At 39.5% G+C, this 20,766-nt stretch overlaps 2 protein-coding genes and 1 pseudogene across 3 annotated transcripts in view; 1 reads left to right on the forward strand and 2 right to left on the reverse strand.

The window, feature by feature from the left end:
* Positions 1-10,630, reverse strand: part of LACTB2 (lactamase beta 2) — a 34,135-nt gene extending 23,505 nt beyond the window's left edge. Inside the window, exon 1 of the mRNA XM_078441595.2 lies at positions 10,439-10,630. Coding sequence (XP_078297721.1) covers positions 10,439-10,560 — 122 coding nt within the window. The 5' untranslated portion in view covers positions 10,561-10,630. The remainder of the gene's footprint in view (positions 1-10,438) is intronic.
* A 58-nt stretch (positions 10,631-10,688) lies between these two features.
* XKR9 (XK related 9) overlaps positions 10,689-20,766 on the forward strand; it is a 40,641-nt gene continuing 30,563 nt past the window's right edge. The window contains exons 1-3 of one of the 2 annotated variants that reach the window (XM_078441594.2): positions 10,689-10,927; positions 13,265-13,345; positions 19,254-19,791. In XM_078441594.2, the coding sequence (XP_078297720.1) occupies positions 19,520-19,791 (272 nt within the window). In that variant the 5' untranslated portion in view covers positions 10,689-10,927; positions 13,265-13,345; positions 19,254-19,519. Of the gene's footprint in view, positions 10,928-13,230; positions 13,346-19,253; positions 19,792-20,766 lie in introns of those variants that run through there. The other variant, XM_078441593.1, reaches the window with a different exon arrangement.
* Positions 17,424-17,974, reverse strand: LOC132664630 (mitochondrial import inner membrane translocase subunit TIM14 pseudogene; annotated as a pseudogene).

The following is a 20,766-nucleotide window of genomic DNA, read 5'->3' on the forward strand; positions in this document are numbered from 1 at the left end:
GCAGTGGAAATGTAAGGAGGAGATGGTTAAAAAACATTGACACAATCAGCAGGATTTTTTTTTTTTTTTGAGGGAGACAGTGAGCGTGCAAGCACACCTGTGCGTGCATGTGGTAGGGAGGGGCAAAGAGAGAGGCAGAGAATCTTAAGCAGGCTTCATGTTCAGTGCAGATCCCAACTTGTGCTTGCTCTTACGACCATGAGATTGTGGCCTGAGCTGAAATCAACAGTTGGAGACTTAACCAGCTGAGCCACCCGGGCACCTCAACAGGATTTTTTTTTTAAACAACTGGAGTCGGAAGGGAAAGGAAAGAGTTGACGATTCTGTGGTTTCCGGATGAGATGACTGGTATGTCATTAACCAGGACTGTAAACACTGGAGGGAACAAATGTGAGATAAATCTGGTTTGGGCCAGGGTGAATTTTGATGACATTCCAGCCATCTTCCCTTGCTTTTTCTCCATAGCACCTATTACCATGTGACACATTATATACTTACATGTTTATTTATTTATTGCCTATCTCCATACCCTCCCACAACCTACAAATTTAAGCTCCCTGAGGACAGAAACCTTGTCTGGCTTTGCTGGAACCTAGATAGTGGCAAGTACTAGGGAATAAATGTTTGTTGGAGGCAGTAGCTTTATTTTTATCTTATTTAATTATCAAAACAATCCTGAGATTCTTCTCTCATTATATAGATGAAGAAACTGAGGCCTTGACAAGTTAGACATATAAGTAATATAGTAACTTGCTCAGAGTCACAAACTCTAGCAGAGAATATAATTGAATCCAGACCTTTCTAACTGCAATGCACATTTTCTTTGGATATGAGGAATACCCTTTGAGGTGGGTACTATTCAACTCTCATTGCACAAATAAGGAATCTGAAGCTTAAGAGAGTCAACTGTCTTGTCCAAAGTCATAAGCTAGGATCCAGATTTAGGTACAGAGTCTTAACTCTAGTTGCTACATTAGACTACCTTTTCCTATTAAAAGATATACTATTTGCCATCAAGGGAGTTACAATTTTGATAGTAAAGGTTAAACTTGCAGCTTTTGGAGATTCTTTTTTTTTTTTTTTTTTTTATGTTTAGTTATTTTTGAGAGAGAGAGAGAGAGACACACAGAGCATAAGTGGGAGAGGGGCAGGGAGAGAGAGGGAGACACAGAATCCAAAGTAGGCTCCAGGATCCGAGCTGTCAGCACAGAGCCTGACGCGGGGCTTGAACCCCATGAACCATGAGATCATGACCTGAGCCAAAGTCGGACGCTCAACCGACTGAGCCACCCAGGCGCCCCAGCTTTTGGAGATTCTTGAGCAGAGGAGGAACACGGAAACACTTGTCAGAAGATCTGGCTGTTATTTGTCCATTCAAATGTTTACCGAATACCTGTGTACTGGGGCATCACAGGATGGTTAGTAATGCTTTAGGGAAATTTATTTGGCATACACAGGCTAATGAGAATGAAGAATACCAGCTACAACTGCAGTTACTCAGAAATCTTTGAATCATAGTACTGAAAATGAAGAGAAAACCTAGAGAACCCTCATTCATTCATTCAGCAAATATTTACTGTACTATGTACAAAGCTCTGTGTGAGGTGCTGGGGATACAGTGATGAGTAAGCCTTCATTGCACTTAGTTTGGTGGGGAGTGGAAGTGAGGAAAGACATGAAGCTTCTTACACAAAAATTCATTTTTTGGAGGAAAGATGGCGGCGTAGAGGATGCTGGGCTCATCGCGTCCTGCTGATCACTTAGATTCCACCTACACCTGCCTAAATAACCCAGAAAACCACCAGAAGACTAGTAGAACAGAGTCTCCGGAGCCAAGTGCAGACGAGAGGTCCACGGAAGAGGGTAGGAAGGGCGGAGAGGCGGTGAGCGCTACACGGACTGGCGGGAGGGAGCCGGGGCGGACGGGCAGCCCGCCGGCCAAGTAGAGCCCCCGAGTCTGGCTGGCAAAAGCGGAGGGGCTGGACGGAGTGTGTTCGGACAGCAAGCGGGACATAACACCTGTAAAGTTATAAGTTAACAGCTCTGCTCGGAGAACAGGAGGGCTGGAGGACAACGGGAGGGAGAGTTGCTGAGCCCCGGGAGGACAGAGCTCAGTTTGGTGGGGAACAAAGGCGCTGGCCAGTGCCATGTCCCTCGCCCATCCCCCAGCCAAAATCCCAAAGGGAACCAGTTCCTGCCAGGGAACTTGCTTGTACCGCGCAAACACCCAACACTGTGCTTCTGCGGATCCATCCCTCCAGCGGGTCTGACTCCCTTCCAGTGCCGCAGGGCCCCTCCCGAAGCGGATCTCTGAAGGAAAAGAGAGCTGAGCCTGCCCCTCCCGCCCCTGTACACCTTGCTGATCCACCCCAGCTAATACGCCAGATCCCCAGCACCGCAAGCCTGGCAGTGTACAAGTAGCCCAGATGGGCCACGCCACCCCACAGTGAATCCTGCCCCTAGGAGAGGGGAAGAGAAGGCACACACCAGTCTGACTGTGGCCCCAGCGGTGGGCTGGGGGCAGACATCAGGTCTGACTGCGGCCCCGCCCACCAACTCGAGTTATTTAAGACAGCACAGGGGAAGTGCCCCGCAGTCCCGCACCACTCCAGGGACTATCCAAAATGATGAAACAGAAGAATTCCCCTTAAAAAAATGTCCAGGAAATAACAACAGCTAATGAACTGATCAAAAATGATTTAAACAATATAACAGAAAGTGAATTTAGAATAATAGTCATAAAATTAATTGCTGGGCTTGAAACCAGTATAGAGGACAGCAGAGAATCTATTGCTACAGAGATCAAGGGACTAAGGAACAGTCAGGAGGAACTAAAAAATGCTATCAATGAACTGCAAAATAAAATGGGAGATGACCACGGCTTGGATTGAAGAGGCAGAGGAGAGAATAGGTGAACTAGAAGATAAAATTATGGAAAAAGAGGAAGCTGAGAAAAAGAGAGATAAGAAAATCCAGGAGTATGAGGGGAAAATTAGAGAACTAAGTGATGCACTAAAGAGAAATAATCTACACATAATTTGTATTCCAGAGGAGGAAGAGAGAGGGAAAGTTGCTGAAGGTGTACTTTAAGAAATAATAGCTGAGAACTTCCCTGATCTGGGGAAGGAAAAAGGCATTGAAATCCAAGAGGCACAGAGAACTCCCTTCAGACGTAACTTGAATCGATCTTCTGCATGACATATCATAGTGAAACTGGCAAAATACAAGGATAAAGAGAAAATTCTGAAGGCAGCTAGGGATAAACGTGCTCTAACATATAAAGGGAGACCTATAAGACTCGTGACCGATCTCTCTACTGAAACTTGGCAGGCCACAAAGGAATGGCAGGAAATCTTCAATGTGATGAACAGAAAAAAATATGCAGCCAAGAATCCTCTATCCAGCAAGTCTGTCATTTAGAATAGAAGGAGAGATAAAGGTCTTCCCAAACAAACAAAAACTGAAGGAATTCGTCACCACTAAACCAGCCCTACAAGAGATCCTAAGGGAGATCCTGTGAGACAAAGTACCAGAGACATCACTACAAGCATGAAACCTACAGACATCACAATGACTCTAAACCCATATCTTTCTATAATAACACTGAACGTAAATGGACTAAATGCGCCAACCAAAAGACATAGGGTATCGGAATGGATAAAAAAACAAGACCCATCTATTTGCTGGGTCTACAAGAGACTCATTTTAGACCTGAGGACACCTTCAGATTGAAAGTGAGGGGATGGAGAACTATTTATCATGCTACTGGAAGTCAAAAGAAAGCTGGAGTAGCCATACTTATATCAGACAAACTAGACTTTAAATTAAAGGCTGTAACAAGGAATGTAGAAGGGCATTAGATAATAATTACAGGGTCTATCCATCAGGAAGAGCTAACAATTATAAATGTCTCTGCGCCAAATACGGGAGCCCCCAAATATATAAAACAATTACTCACAAACATAAGCAACCTTATTGATAAGAATGTGGTAATTGCAGGGGACTTTAACACTCCACTTACAGAAATGGATAGATCATCTAGATGCACAGTCAATAAAGAAACAAGGGCCCTGAATGATACATTGGATCAGATGGACTTGACAGATATATTTAGAACTCTGCACCCAAAAGCAACAGAATATACTTTCTTCTCGAGTGCACATGGAACACTCTCCAAGATAGATCACATACTGGGTCACAAAACAGCCCTTTATAAGTATACAAGAATTGAGACCATACGATGCATACTTTCAGACCACAATGCTATGAAGCTTGAAATCAACCTCAGGAAAAAGTCTGGAAAACCTCCAAAAGCATGGAGGTTAAAGAACACCCTACTAAAGAATGAATGGGTCAAGCAGGCAATTAGAGAAGAAATTAAAAAATATATGGAAACAAACAAAAATGAAAAGACAACAATCCAAACGCTTTGGGATGCAGCGAAGGCAGTCCTGAGAGGAAAATACATTGCAATCCAGGCTTATCTCAAGAAACAAGAAAAATCCCAAATACAAAATCTAACAGCACACCTAAAGGAACTAGAAGCAGAACAGCAAAGACAGCCTAAACCCAGCAGAAGAAGAGAAATAATAAAGATCAGAGCAGAAATAAACAATATAGAATCTAAAAAAACTGTAGAGCTGATCAATGAAACCAAGAGTTGGTTTTTTGAAAAAATAAACAAAATTGATAAACCTCTAGCCAGGCTTCTCAAAAAGAAAAGGGAGATGACCCAAATAGATAAAATCATGAATGAAAATGGAATTATTACAACCAATCCCTCAGAGGTACAAACAATTATCAGGGAATACTATGAAAAATTATATGCCAACAAACTGGACAACCTGGAAGAAATGGACAAATTCCTAAACACCCACACCCTTCCAAAACTCAATCAGGAGGAAACAGAAAGCTTGAACAGACCCATAACCAGCGAAGAAATTGAATCAGTCATCAAAAATCTCCCAACAAATAAGAGTCCAGGACCAGATGGCTTCCCAGGGGAATTCTACCAGACGTTTAAAGCAGAGATAATACCTATCCTTCTCAAGGTTTTCCAAAAAATAGAAAGGGAAGGAAAACTTCCAGACTCATTCTATGAAGCCAGTATTACTTTGATTCCTAAACCAGACAGAGACCCAGTAAAAAAAGAGAACTACAGGCCAATATCCCTGATGAATATGGATGCAAAAATTCTCAATAAGATACTAGCAAATCGAATTCAACAGCATATAAAAAGACTTATTCACCATGATCAAGTGGGATTCATTCCTGGGATGCAGGGCTGGTTCAACATTCGCAAATCAATCAACGTGATACATCACATTAATAAAAGAAAACATAAGAACCATATGATCCTGTCAATCGATGCAGAAAAGGAATTTGACAAAATTCAGCAACATTTCTTAATAAAAACCCTCGAGAAAGTCGGGATAGAAGGAACATACTTAAACATCATAAAAGCCATTTATGAAAAGCCCACAGCTAACATCATCCTCAATGGGGAAAAACTGAGAACTTTTTCCCTGAGATCAGGAACATGACAGGGATATCCACTCTCACCGCTGTTGTTTAACATAGTGTTGGAAGTGCTAGCATCAGCAATCAGACAACAAAAGGGAATCAAAGGCATCAAAATTGGGAAAGATGAAGTCAAGCTTTCACTTTTTGCAGATGACATGATATTATACATGGAAAATCCGATAGACTCCACCAAAAGTCTGCTAGAACTGATACATGAATTCAGCAAAGTCGCAGGATACAAAATCAATGTACAGAAATCAGTTGCATTATTATACACTAATAATGAAGCAACAGAAAGACAAAGAAAGAAACTGATCCCATTCACAATTGCACCAAAAAGCATAAAATACCTAGGAATAAATCTAACCAAAGATGTACAAGATCTGTATGCTGAAAACTATAGAAAGCTTATGAAGGAAATTGAAGAAGATATAAAGAAATGGAAAAACATTCCGTGCTCATGGATTTGAAGAATAAATATTGTCAAAATGTCAATACTACCCAAAGCTATCTACACATTCAATGCAATCCCAATCAAAATTGCACCAGCATTCTTCTCGAAACTAGAACAAGCAATCCTAAAATTCATATGGAACCACAAAAGGCCCTGAATAGCCAAAGTAATTTTGAAGAAGACCAAAGCAGGAGGCATCACAATTCCAGACTTTAGCCTCTACTACAAAGCTGTAATCATCAAGACAGCATGGTATGGGCACAAAAACAGACACATAGACCAATGGAATAGAATAGATATCCCAGAACTAGACCCACAGACGTATGGCCAACTAATCTTTGACAAAGCAGGAAAGAACATCCAATGGAAAAAAGTCTCTTTAACAAATGGTGCTGGGAGAACTGGACAGCAACATGCAGAAGGTTGAAACTAGACCACTTTCTCACACCAATCACAAAAATAAACTCAAAATGGATAAAGGACCTGAATGTGAGACAGGAAACCATCAAAACCCTAGAGGAGAAAGCACGAAAAGACCTCTCTGACCTCAGTTGTAGCAATTTCTTACTTGACACATCCCCAAAGGCAAGGGAATTAAAAGCAACAATGAACTATTGGGACCTCATGAAGATAAAAAGCTTCTGCACAGCAAAGGAAACAACCAACAAAACTAAAAGGCAACCAACGGAATGGGAAAAGATATTTGCAAATGACATATCGGACAAAGGGCTAGTATCCAAAATCTATAAAGAGCTCACCAAACTCCACACCCAAAAAACAAATAATCCAGTGAAGAAATGGGCAGAAAACATGAACAAACACTTCTCTAAAGAAGACATCCAGATGACCAACAGGCACATGAAAAGATGCTCAACGTCGCTCCTCATCAGGGAAATACAAATCAAAACCACATTCAGATATCACCTCACGCCAGTCAGAGTGGCCAAAATGAACAAATCAGGAGACTATAGATGCTGGCGAGGATGTGGAGAAACGGGAACCCTCTTGCACTGTTGGTGGGAATGCAAATTGGTGCAGCCACTCTGGAAAACAGTGTGGAGGTTCCTCAAAAAATTAAAAATAGACCTACCCTATGACCCAGCAGTAGCACTGCTAGGAATTTACCCAAGGGATACAGGAGTGCTGATGCATAGGGGCACTTGTACCCCAATGTTTATAGCAGCACTCTCAACAATAGCCAAATTATGGAAAGAGCCTAAATGTCCATCAACTGATGAATGGATAAAGAAATTGTGGTTTATATACACAATGGAGTACTACGTGGCAATGAGAAAGAATGTAATATGGCCCTTTGTAGCAACGTGGATGGAACTGGAGAGTGTGATGCTAAGTGAAATAAGCCATACAGAGAAAGACAGATACCATATGTTTTCACTCTTATGTGGATCCTGAGAAACTTAACAGAAACCCATGGGGGAGGGGAAAAAACAAACAAACAAACAAACAAACAAACAAAAATAGGTTAGAGTGGGAGAGAGCCAAAGCATAAGAGACTCTTAAAAACTGAGAACAAACTGAGGGCTGATGGGGGGTGGGAGGGAGGGGGGTGGGACGGCACCTTTTGGGATGAGCACTGGGTGTTGTATGGAAACTAATTTGACAATAAATTTCAAAACAAAAAACAAAAAAAGAAAAAGAAAAAAAAATCATTTTTTTTTTCCCACTAAGACACGGACCATGAAAAGCATAGAGTGCTAACACAGTGCATTATGTCAACCTAACATAGTCTAAGGGGCCAGGGACAGCTTCCTTGAAGAAATATTTTGGAAGAGTTCATCCTGAACTCTACAGCATGAGTGAAGATAGCTTGGTAAAGAGGAGAGGGATAAGTGGGAGACTTAGAGGAAAACCTGCATGAAAGCCAGGGGGCAGAATGAATACAGCCCATCTGGCTGGGATGGGAGAAGGGTTGTAGATGAGGTTGATGAGACAAGTGGAAGCCACAAATGCAAGACCTTCTAATTTTAACTTTGAAAATACTATTCCTGCCACATGGGGGAGAATGGATTAAAGAAGGACAAAAACAGTTCCAGAGAAGCCAGTTAGGCTTTCTAGAAGCGTAAGCAAGAGTCATACTGGCGCAGTCTGGGTGACAGAAGTGGACACGGAGAGATCCTCCAAATGGCATGGAAGTGTGTGCAGGAAGCTGAGAAGTGGCAGGAAGGGTGCTAAGCATTTGCACTGATCAAATATGGGGATGGTTCTGTTTACCAAGATATGGATGACTGGAAGAGGACCAGGTTTGGTGGAAAGCACAGGAGTTCAGCTTGTGAAACACTGAGTTTCAAGTGGCTGTGTCATCCAAGTAGAGATTTAAGAAAAGGAGCTGGATATCCTAGTCTGAAGATCAAGTTTGTATTTTACCTAAACTGGAGCTATAACGTTGGGAGCTATTAATGGATAGATAATACGTGAAGCCAAGGAAGTAGACAAGATCCCCTAGATGGAGAATATAGCATAAGAACAGAAGAGAAACTCTGATTATATCCTGAGGAACTCACACACTTAAAGATCTGGTAAAGAGGCTGATTCTATAAAGAAGATTGAGAAATAATAGCTAGAGAGGTAAGAGGAAACCAGGAGACTGTGGTGTTAGTAAATCGAGGGAATGGTCAATAGTGTCAAAAGGTACTGAAGTCCAAATAAGATAGGAATGGAGAAATGCCATTAGGTTTGGTGATATAAGCACCACCTGTGATCTTAGAACTGTTTTGTGCAGAACAAGTGGATACCAATATCTGATCTCTTATTTGTACCAAATTAATACTCATCTCTTGCCACCTGACTTCTACTTTATAGAGTAACATCATCTGCACGTTATTCTAGCTCCACTGTATGAATTGGTCATATATATGTCATATATGAGTGATTCCACTGGCCATTTCACCCCATGAGTTGACGTGAGTGGTAACATAAGCAGTATAAAGTGGGAGACTGTGAAAGTTTCCCTTAGTCACTTCCAGGTTCTCTATGTCCCTTTTACCACAAGCACTCTGCTACAGTGAAAGTGATTCCAGTGTTTAAAGATACAGTATGTATTTTTCATACAACATGGCCCCTAAACGCAAGCCAACTTCGTCATCTGGTTTTCAAACAGGACCAGCCATCTGCTTCATTGCTGGAAGAAAAGCAGGCTGCACTGAACTCATTGTTAGATAGTACACGACCTCCAACTCAGTGCCTCCTAAGAGACTTCTCAGGGTAATTCTGACTATATTCCATTTTATCATGGTACTGACGTGGGAACTAGTTTAAGATGACACGCTGAAGAGAGAAGAAATGCCTAGGGACTTCCTGGGGTGAGGGAGTCCCAGCCAAGACAGACTCTATCCTAGCTCTGAGGTATGTTTTCTGCTGAATTTTCTATCCTTCTAGTTCTGGAGGCAGCCCAAAGCAAAGCTTTTGTACCTACTTGATCCTACCTTGTTACTCTGAACTTAAGTTTTGTTTTCCTGACTTTAGCATTTCCGATTCCTTAAGTTTTGTTTTCCTGACTTTAATACTTCCACTTCCTTTCATCCTGCTCCATCTAACATTGAGCAAATACAGCAGACACCTCAAACGAAGACTCCAATTATTCTTACTAAACTGTTTTTGGAAATCACATCTTGAAATATACGATTAAATTCTAGGTTCAAGGAGAACTGTTATCTTATTTTTATTTTGTATTACATAGGATATATACTAAAGACGAAGCCTACAAAAACTGTTCAATGCACATTTGTGCAGTACACCTCCCCACTTCTGCAGAATTACACTAAAACAATGCAGCTGAATAAGAGAAAAATCTTAGAAATACAGATAGGTTATTCCACCAACAAAATAACTTAAATGAGGCCACACAATAGTAACAAAATCCAAAATCTGTTAGTGGGCTCCTCTTTCCCAAGAGCTGGGGGGGGGGGGGGGGGGGGGCGGGGAGCTCTAGACTTGAGCAATTTGCAAGCAAGAAAATCCTGCCCTCTGCTGCTGAATTAAGAAAAAGGTCTCAGCACAAGAAATCTACTTTCGTGAAGGGCAAGTTATACTCTGAGCAAAACACTAGGTCAAAGGCAGAAGGTGAGCAAAGTAAACGCTTTTCTGGATTACTAACTCTAGGCGATCCTAATTTCTCAACATCTTAAATACACTCACTCTGACACTGAATGCAAAGTAAGTGGGGTTTCAAAAACAGGAAGGTTCCCCCTCCCCCATTATTTCTCCCCCATCGGCTATTTGTCAGTTAGAGGGGCTACCACCCGGTACTACAGTGATTCAGGGGATGGCTGGAATCGGGGCGTCTGACGGTGGTCCTGAGTGGGGCAGCCTGGCCCGGGCAGGTCACCGAGCTCCAGGGTGCCGGCTCACAGCCTCTCCGTCTCCGGCGAGCAGTTGTCGCAACCCCAGTTCCGTGTGTCCCGCAGGCCCGGGTGTTTGTCGGAGAGGAAGAGGGACGTTTACCTGCTGCCGATCCCTACCAAGTAGGTGTTGGTGCCCTGCAGGGTCATGGGTCCCGGGTTACAGCCCAGAACGCGCACCACCCTGCTGGACAGCCGCTCGATGCGCTGCAGGACAGTCGACATCTCGGTTTCCGCCACCCGCCGACGCGCGGAGACCAGAGCGCGGAACTGGTGACTGGGCTCGGGGCGGGGCCGGCAGTCAGCTGACGCCGCGCTCGCCAGACGGGAGGAGAGCTCAGCTGTGCTGGGGGCGGGGCCAGAGGTCAAAGGACGCCTCCCGGGCTGCGCGGGCACCGGCGGGAGGGCGGGCGAGCGAAGGCGCGTGGCTCGAGGCGTCTTGAGGCCGGGTTGGGTTCCGGCTCGTCGGGCGCTGTCGCCTGTCACAGAGCCTGGTGACCACAGGGATTTGTGTCCAGACAGGCGAGTTCATCTCAGTGGTCCAGAGACGTTTTAACCCAGGAGGTCTCGTAGTGGAGCAAAGGGCAGGCAGGTGTGGGGTTGGTTACAAAACACTGGCACCTCGTTGTTTTTAGGCCATGGCGGTGTGTGAGTGTGTGTGTGAGGGAGAAGGAGCTTGTGAATCTTTCATAATAGCGGCAGCTAATATTTACTTAGTCCTTACTGCTATGCTGAGTGCTTTCTCTAGACACTATTTAACCCTCACAACATTAAGAGGTAGGCGCTATTTTTATGGCCGCTTTACAAATGAAAAACGGAGATTTGGAGACTTGCCCAGGTGACAGCTATGAACCCCCGCTCAGCGTCTGCTGCTTTGCCCCCATCTGGTCACGTTCAAGGAGCTTGTCCCTCCCTCCGCGGGCCGTGTTCCTGCCCAGACACCTCGGTCGGCCTTGAGGAGTTGTGTGCCTAAGACCTAAGGGAGTTATTTTCTCTATAAGGAGTCCATTTCTAAGCGGTTCAGCACTAACTATCCCAGTATTAACCGCTGCTACCTATTAAAAAAAAAAAAAATCTAGTTACACGTTACCTAAAAGGAAATGCACAGATCCTATGATCAGTTTCATTGAGTTTCGGCAATCGTATGTAAGCCCTACCTCAAAAGCGATCTAGATCATCTCCACTGTCCCAGCCCACTTCTTTTTCAAAACAAATGAGAAATTGACAGTAGATGCTTGTGGTTCTAAAATTTAGGAAACACAGTTTAACTTTTTTGTTTTGTTTTGTTTTTGTTTTGCGGGTATTTCTGAAGAAAAGACTGCTATTAATTTGTACAATATTTATTTTGCAAATCATTAGTTTACTATTCCAGATTTCTTGAAAGACACACCTGTATCATGTATAACATTTTCTTTGCCTTGTGTCTCAAAGATGTACTTTTAATGGAAAAGTGTTTCAAAAACCTTTGCTGAAATAATCGCGTAAATTGTCCCCTTTGTAATAGGAAGGCTGGCAATATGCCCTTTAAAAAAAAATGTTTGGAAGAATCATAAAAATTCCCCACATCAGGCATTTTCAACTTCCCAATTTTATTTATTTGTAGCCATCACTTAATGGGTATTCAGTCAGGAAGCTACTTCCATTTTCCTTTTTTAAAATTCCTGAGCTGGAAAGTCAGCCAACCTTTGAGAAAATGGTGGAACAATAATTTCTGGGACTTGTGGGCAGCTCCATTCTTCTATCCCTCGACTTTTTGTTTTAAGTTAGAATTTCCTTTGTGGGTTCCATCTCAAGTTCTTTTAATCTGTTGCCAAGCTCTTCATTTGGCAGAGAATGGACCCAACAAATAATATAAAAGTTGAGTGACTTGATTTGAGACATTAGACACCAGCAGAAGAGGAGGAACAGAGATTGGGTAGTGAACTTGGTTTGGACAACTGAAATTAGGATGATTATGGGATATTCTGGTAAAGAAATATATAGACAGTTGGTTATATGTGTTGAGCTCAGAAGAGTTCTAAGCTGCTGATACAAAATTGTCTTTGTGGATATGTTTAGAAATGTGACTTGAAGTTAAAGCCCTTCAAGAAATAAGATGAAAGATTTTATATTCTGTTCAGTTAATTTATTTACAATCATTTATCATCTGCCTGCAATGTGCAACGTATTGTTGTAGACATATGGGGGGGTGTTAAAAATGTTAGTTGGCTTTCTAGAGGTTTATAACTAGGAAGGAGACATACATTATCTTATTTTAAAGGATGTGTGGGTAAATCCTAGCGAAGTATAGTTGAAGTGGTGGGATTGCAAGGGGGAAGGGGAGAATCAAATTAACTGGGAAGATCTGGGAAAGCTTAAAGGTGGTAGGGCTTTGAACTGATTCTTAAAGGACTGATAGAACTTGATCAGGTAGATGGAGGTAGGAAGGGTATTCTAAACAGTAAATAATGTTGAGAAAAGGCTTGGAAATAGAAGAACTGTAGTATTTATTTGGGGAAGAGAAACCAATAATCATATGTTCTTGGGGCATAGGGTTTGAGAAGGTATATAGTTTGAAAAAGGTAGGTGGTACTAAGTTAAAAATACTTCGTAAATTTCTTTATCAGAGTACTTCAAATTGAACAATCTCTCTCCTTCCTTTTCATACACTTGTCATCTACTTGGATATGCTGGGAAGCAAATTGTATTTTCTTGAAACTTAAATTTTGAATACAGTAAAACCTTGTAACCTAGTTAACTTATAAAAGGGGCCATGTGATTCCTTCTCCCAATGTGATAGTTATGAAAGGGTGTACTGTTAGTTCCAGTGACATAAACTCTGTTATCACTAGATGAGGAAATCCCATAATATGACTAACAGATGATTTCAGTTTCATTTTAGTATTCGATCTTAAAGGTTTACATACCCTTTAATGACACTTATTTTCAGTGAAGAAGAAATAAAAGATGCCAAGGATGAAGATTTTCCAGAAGGGACTTTGAGTTAAAGACAGCTTTTTATACTTGGCAAGTAAGTCTGTATTTTATATGTATTGAATTTGGTTAACAAACGAAAGTTTGCTAGTTTTTATTTCTTCAGATGTCTGGATTATTGCAAAGAGATCCCACACAGCGGGCAAAGGTTATTTATTTTGGCTGGCAGCCAGTTAGCCACATAGCTGGGTTGACCTTTGACTGAAATTGGATTGAAACTGTCCTATTAAGTCAGCAAGTATCACAAATTCTCTATGAAGTCAAATTTTGTAGGTGGTATTATTTGTCCTAAGGTGATAAATGGAACAGTGATTATACTGTAGGGATAGATAGGAACCATCCTTTATATAATTTATACAACTATGTGGTCATTGAAGGAGCTGGAGAGCCTCTTTATGAGAGCTGCTATGTTTATTTCCTTGCTATGTAGTTTTCTTTCCAGTTGGCATTATGTTCTGCCTGACTAAGTTAGGAATATAGAAGTTGCCATGTCAGATAAGTCTATTGAGTCTGATGTTTTGCCAATAACTTAGAAATTATTTTTGCCATTTTGTAAAATTTGTTTCAGAATTGCAAGTGACTTCCATATCCAGGCCAGGTAAAGGAAACTATCTTTGTGGGGATAGTGATTAAGAAATGTACCCATGGAGTGCTTAGGTCTGTAACGTTAAGGAAATTATCTACATTAAAGTCCGTTTACTCATTAGAGATAACTCACAAGCCTCAGAATTCTGGCCAATAATACCCTTCTCATAGAGATTTGTGAATATTAAATAAAATTGTCTAAAAATACTTCACACATAGTAAACCCTCAGCAGTGGTAGCTATTGTTACTATTATCTGTTCTTCCATTATATATGTGATATTCTTTTCCCTAGGTAGTGAAGCTTAACAAATTTCTTTTTTAAAATTAAAAATAGGACTACTCTATGACCTAACAATTGCACTACTAGGTGTTTACCCAAAACGGATACAAAAATACTGATTGGAAGGGGCACATGCACCCCGATGTTCACAGCAGCATTATCAACAATAGCCAAATTATGGAAAGAGCCCAAAGATCTATTGACTGATGAATGGATAAAGAAGATGTGTATATCTATACAATGGAACATTACTCAGCCATCGAAAAGAATGAAATCTTGCCATTTGCAGTGATGTGGTTGGAGCTAGAGTGTATTATGTCTAGCAAAATAAGTCAGTCAGAGAAAGACAAATACCATATGATTTCACTCATATGTGGAATTTAAGAAACAAAACAGATGCATATAGGGGCAGGGAGAAAAAAAAGAGGGAGGCAAACCATTAGAGACTCTTAATGATAGAGAACAAACTAAGAGTTGCTGGAGGGGAGGTGGGCGGGGGATGGGCCAAATGAGTAATCAGTATTAAGGAGGGCACTTGTGATGAGCACTGGGTGTTACATGTAAGTGATGAATCACTAAATTCTCCTGAAACTGATATTATATTATATATTATATATAATGATATATATTATATCAGTATATATATAATATACTATAATATATAGTATATTATATACTATATATTAACTAGAATTTAAATAAAAACTTACAAAAATACTATATTTTTTAGAATGATATTAGAACAGGGTTTGGATGCACATTGAACACATCCAGTATGACCATGGTAAGGAATTTGCCAATTTTTAGTGGAGCTTTTGTTTCTGGAGGATATATTTGAAATCTAGTACATTAGATTTTCAAACTAGCTGTTCTTTTCACCTGGAAAACTTTTCTACATGATATAGACATAACTAATTTCATTACTCATTTGCCTACCTCCTCAGTGAGGCCTGTCCTGACTATTCTAGTTAAAATTGCAACTCATAATGGGGGGCACCCGGTGGCTTAGTCAGTTGGGGGACCGACTTCAGCTCAGGTCATGATCTCATGGTCTGTGGGTTTGAGCCCCTCATCGGGCTCTGTGCTGACAGCTCAGAGCCTGGCACCTACTTCAGATTCTGTGTCTCCCTCTCTCTTCTCTTCCCCCCCACCTTGTGTTCTATCAAAAATAAGTAAATATTAAAAAAATTAAAAAAAATAAAATTTCAACTCATGATGAGACTATCTCTACTCTCAACTCCTAGAGTTGTATTTTTTTCCATAATACTTATCACCTTCCAGTATAATATTTCATTCACTTACTGTTTTTATTGTTAATTGATTGTCTTCCTCTGCTAGGATGTAAGTTCCACAAGGGCAGGAATTTTTGTCTCTTTTGTCATTTGATATATCCCAAAAGCCTAAAATAGCACATGGTAGGTTCTAAGTAAGTATTTAATTCAATTGAACAGAACCTTCTGATTAAATCTCATCCTCCTAACCTCCATGCTTATGTTGGGCATGATGTCTTTCATTTTAAAATAAGAAGCATACTGCAGGGAAATTCATGGCCTGCTGGATAGGGAAAACTCAGATTTTAAAATTATTTTTTTCTATACTGTTGGCCACAGCATTCTTGACAGGAAAAGTAGTAATAGCGAGCTTTTTTTTTTTTTTTTTTTTCTGTAAGAAGAGTGAAATACCTTTTCATATAATTTTGAAGACTTTTAAACAAAATACTTATACATGGTAAAATAACGAGAACACTGTAAGTATTGGGTTGTGTGTGTTTTTAGTAACATTGCCCCCTCCTGGTTTTTAAAGTAATAAATGTTCTTTATAGAGCATATCAGGTGTTAGTCTATTCAGGCTGCCATAACAGACTACCACAGACTATGTGGCTTAAACAACAGAAATTAATTGTTTATAGTTCTGGAGTCCAGAAGTCCAATATCATGCTGCCAGCAGGGTTGGTTTCTTGTGAGTCCTCTTTTTTGTTGGTTGCAGATGACTGCCTTCTTGCTGTGTCCTCATGTGAGTGTATGGGAGGAGGGTGTGTGGGGGAGATAGGTCTGTGTTGTCACTTCATTGAAAAAAAATTTAACGTTTTATTTTATTTTTTGAGAGACAGAGACAGAGTGCGAGCAGGGGGAGGGGCAGAGAGACAGGGAGACACAGAATCTGAAGCAGGCTCCAGGCTGTGTCAGCACATGGGGCTTGAACCCATGAATGCGAGATCATGATCTGGGCTAAAGTCGGATGTTCAACCAACTGAGCCACCCAGGCACCTCTGTCACTTTGTTTTATAAGGGCATCAGTCCTATTGGATTAGGGCTCGGTCCTTATTATTCCTTTTAAACTTAATTACCTCCTGAGAGGCCTATCTTTAAATACAGTCACACTGGTAGTTAGTACTTCAACATAAGAACATGCCACAGTATTTATTTTTACTTAACATTCTTGAAAGTGAAGTCAAAGATGGCAAACTCAGATGCTTATAGAGATCAGGGAGGCAGGCAAGGTAATGATGGTAACTTAACATTTATTGAGCTCTAACTGTATGCCAAGTGCTAGAGGTTTATGTGTATTATACATATTACCTTTCTTAGTTTTCACAACAACCTGTGAGGTATATGCCATTATTATTTCCATATTTCAGGTGAAAGAAAATAAGGCATAGGCAGGTAAAAGAACATGTTTAAGGACACACAGCTAGTAGGTAGCTGTATTAGCATTGAGACCCAGCTGCTGAAATGACTGAAGTTAGGTGGCTTGCTACTGTGGTGAACTTGAGAGAGCATGCCCCCATTAGTAGGAGGCATCCACTACTAATGAAGGAATATTAGCCTATTGTAGCAGTTCTTTCAGTTTTTTGATAGCCGTGAAAAATCTGGATTTTTATATGAAATATTGGCAATTACTTAGGAAAATTAAAAAAAAAACCCTGTTGACTCAAACTTTTTTTTTTCCTTTTTTTGTAGCTTTGAAACATTTTATTATAAAAACCTGGCACTCTTAAACATAAACTAATAAGAACTTAAAATTCATTGCCCATGCAGCACCTGGGTGGCTTAGTTTGTTGAGTGTCTGACTCTTGATTTTGGCTCAGGTCATGATCCCAGGATCAAGCCCCGCATCAGGCTCCATGCTGAACGTGGAGCCTGCTTGGGATTCTCTCTCTCTATCTCTCTGCCCCTCTCCCCAACTCTCTCTCTCTCTCTCTCTCTCTGTCTCCCTAAAATTAAAAAAAAAAATCATTGCATATTTACTTCATTTTTTAGCTTGACCTTGTAGTAAATCTTTAGCTTCATTGATTTTGGCTGCTGTAAGGAGATCCTCTCTTGTCTAGGTGATTTAAAATTGTAATTCGTTGATGAGCATCTCTTATTTTTCCTTTATTGGCAGTAGAACTTATGCCTACTACTTATTTTTTATTTTTATTTTATTATTATTATTATTATTTTTTTTTTTTAGCTTACTCCTGCTATTAGTGCTGCTTCTCATTTTGTCATTTCGGGTTCAAACCCACCTCTGTAATAGCGACCACTGAAGGCAGATTTTGGTAGACTTTGAAAAGCTTGTTTTGCTTTAGGCTCCGTATGGTTTATGGCTTACAAAATTATAACAGCCTGCAAATCCTGCAGCAGTAATGGTCAATCCATTTGCTACCACTGTACTGGCTCTGGCTCTGGGTCTGGTTTAAGTCCCCTGCTTCTACCCAGCCTAGAGGCTGCAGCCACCAATTCCATGCCTTTACCAGAGAGCACCACTGGCTGGTACAAAGGGCCCAGACACACACACCCCACGAAATGTGGGAGCATCTTTCAAGTCAGACAGATTTTGTCTGTGGATTGCATTCAGCCCACATTTATAAAATAGGGGTCATAATAGTAGTACCTATCTCCTAAATTTGATGTAAGAATTAATCTTACATCAAATTTAATCTTACATCTAAATCTTGTATAAGATTTAGTTTAATGCCTGACACATAGGGCTAAGTAAATGTTAGCTAACATTAGTAGCATAAACATTTTTTCCAGTCATTCAAATTCTTTAAAAGTATAATTTACTATTATTTTTATTTTAAGAGATTATATAAGTAATACATGAGTACATATCTCTTGTAAAAAACTCCAACAATATAGAAGAGTAATTAATTACAGGATTGAAATTGCATTTACTTTCTATTCCCAACTTCCTTACTTTCTCCATATATAATTGAAAACCATAAATGCTATATTTTTCCTTCTGGCACTTGCTTTTTTTTGCTTAACATATCTTGGAGATCTTCTGAAGTCAATTTATACAGAGCTGCTTCATTCTTTTTAAAAGTTGCATAGTATATTCTTTGCTATGGAGGTAAATTAACTTATTGAACTAGGTCTCTTGTCATCTAAATAGTTTTCAACTTTTTGCTGTTCTAAAAACAGGTTTTGCAAAGAGCACATATCTTTGTACACATTTGTGACTATTTCCCTAGGCTTGATTCTTAGGTAGAATTGCTGAATCGAAACCATATAAAGTTAACTATAGGGAACAAACTGATTGTTACCAGAGGGGAGGTGGGTGGGGGGATGGGTGAAATAGATGATGGGGGATTAAGAAGTGAATTTGTGGTGATGAGCACTGGGTGATGTACAGAATAGTTGAATCACTATATTGTACACCTGAAACTAATATAACACTGTGTGTTAACTAATGAATTAAAATAAAATTTAAGAACCAGATTAAAAATTTTCACAGCTGTTGCACCTTTGTTAAATATTTTTTGGTAGTTGTGTAATGTTGCATTTTGTGAATCTACCGTTATTTACCAGTTCCTTATGTTGCCACATTTAGATCATTTCTAGTTTTTTGCCACTTTAGATAGACAAGTGATAAATATTTTTGTTAGTAGGTTATGGTTTTTAAAAGGTAAGTAGTCTGACAGGAAGTTGTCAACTAATAAGTTTATTTCTGAGGCTTTACTTTACCAAAGCTATTATAAGAACTGTATGTAGTGGTGATATGTTGTTTTTAGAAAAAGTACATGTTTGATAAAGTCATGGACTAATATTATACTCAAGATTTTTAGAATCTTTTATGTATCTTTCATTTTAGGTGTTGTCATCTGTAATGAAGATCATTGAGAAAACTGAATGAAGACTTTTAACATTGGATCTGGATAGGAGATTTAGAAAAGAAAATTAAAATTAGTCACTTTAGTTTTAGTGTTCCAATCTATAATATTTATTCTTTCTTCTGAATAAATTCAGGGAACAGAAACTAAAATTCATTGCTATCCTAATGGACACAAATATTTGTTCTTTGTGTGTGTGTGTGAGAGAGAGAAAAAAGTAGCTAACCAAGAGCTATAGTGATTCATAATGAAATACACTAAATTGAATTTTATGATGTCAGTTCTTGGCATTGTAATCTATATAACTGATTTAATTGTGGACATCTGGGTGTCTGTCAGGTTTTTCCATGATGGACAATATGTTTTTGGTATTTTAACAGTAAGCTTTATGTTCTTTGGAACACTTGTGGTTCAGTGTTTTAGTTATTCTTGGTTCAAGGCTGATTTAAAAAAAGCAGGCCAAGAAAGTCAGCGTTGTTTTCTTCTACTTCATTGCTTGCAAGGAGGAGTTTTTACAAGGTGAGCATACACTTTTGATCATTAACACTATTTTTCCTTCATCCAAATAAAAACTATGTTTCTGTGTTTGGGTAGTGAAATGTACAAAGATCCCCTATTTGCATGTAGCACAAAGGTTACTTGCTCCTTAGTATCAGTGCTTATATGAGTCATTGCTGTACTGTTAGAATTTTCCAGATTCATTAATAGAATGTTTTAATTTACCTAATTAAGTTATTTTTTCTGATATGTATTCACTTAATATAGGAGGGAAATGACTCTTTTCTGTGCCTTGTGAATGAATCTTCTATCTTCTATTTTATATTCCAAGCCTGATAATGTAAATATAGATTATCAGTTGCAACTCTGATAGAGCACTTAATTTTTCAAGTTACTTATGCCACTGATTTAACTAAATGAAATTTTTACTGCAATAATGCAGTAGCCATGTGCAGAACTAAAAACAACCTTAAGAATCATCTTGTTCAAAACCTTATTTTATAGTTAAAGAAACTAGTATCCAAATAGTCCTGAGAATTCTGTGATTTTCCGTATGTCTAATTTCATCTGACATTTTCATTATTATATTAAGGAATTTAATTATGTTAAAAGCAATATATATATTCTAGGTAAAGAGAAAAATTAAAGACAAATATTAAGATGATAGGATTAATTGTTTTGTTACAGTTAGATTTTGAATTTGGGCTATTTTAATAACCATCTATCTTGAGAGATATTTTAGTGGCTCTAGAAATCTAGTGAGTAGTTATTTTGTCTCTGCATATTATATTTTCTTGGATTTCCATTGTTGCTATTCAGAAATTAAATGCCAGTCTTTTCTAAAGTTTTGCCACATTTCCTTCTGGGATTCCAAGAAAATATAAATTAGACCTCACACTATCTAACGTGAGTGTTACATGTTAGATGTTTTCAATTTTTATTTTCTGACTCTCTGTGGTACATTCTGTGAATTTTTTTCATAACTCTTTAAAAAAT

This window comes from Panthera onca, chromosome F2 (genome assembly GCF_046562875.1).
Source record: "Panthera onca isolate mPanOnc1 chromosome F2, mPanOnc1 haplotype 2, whole genome shotgun sequence".
Taxonomy (NCBI): domain Eukaryota; kingdom Metazoa; phylum Chordata; class Mammalia; order Carnivora; family Felidae; genus Panthera; species Panthera onca.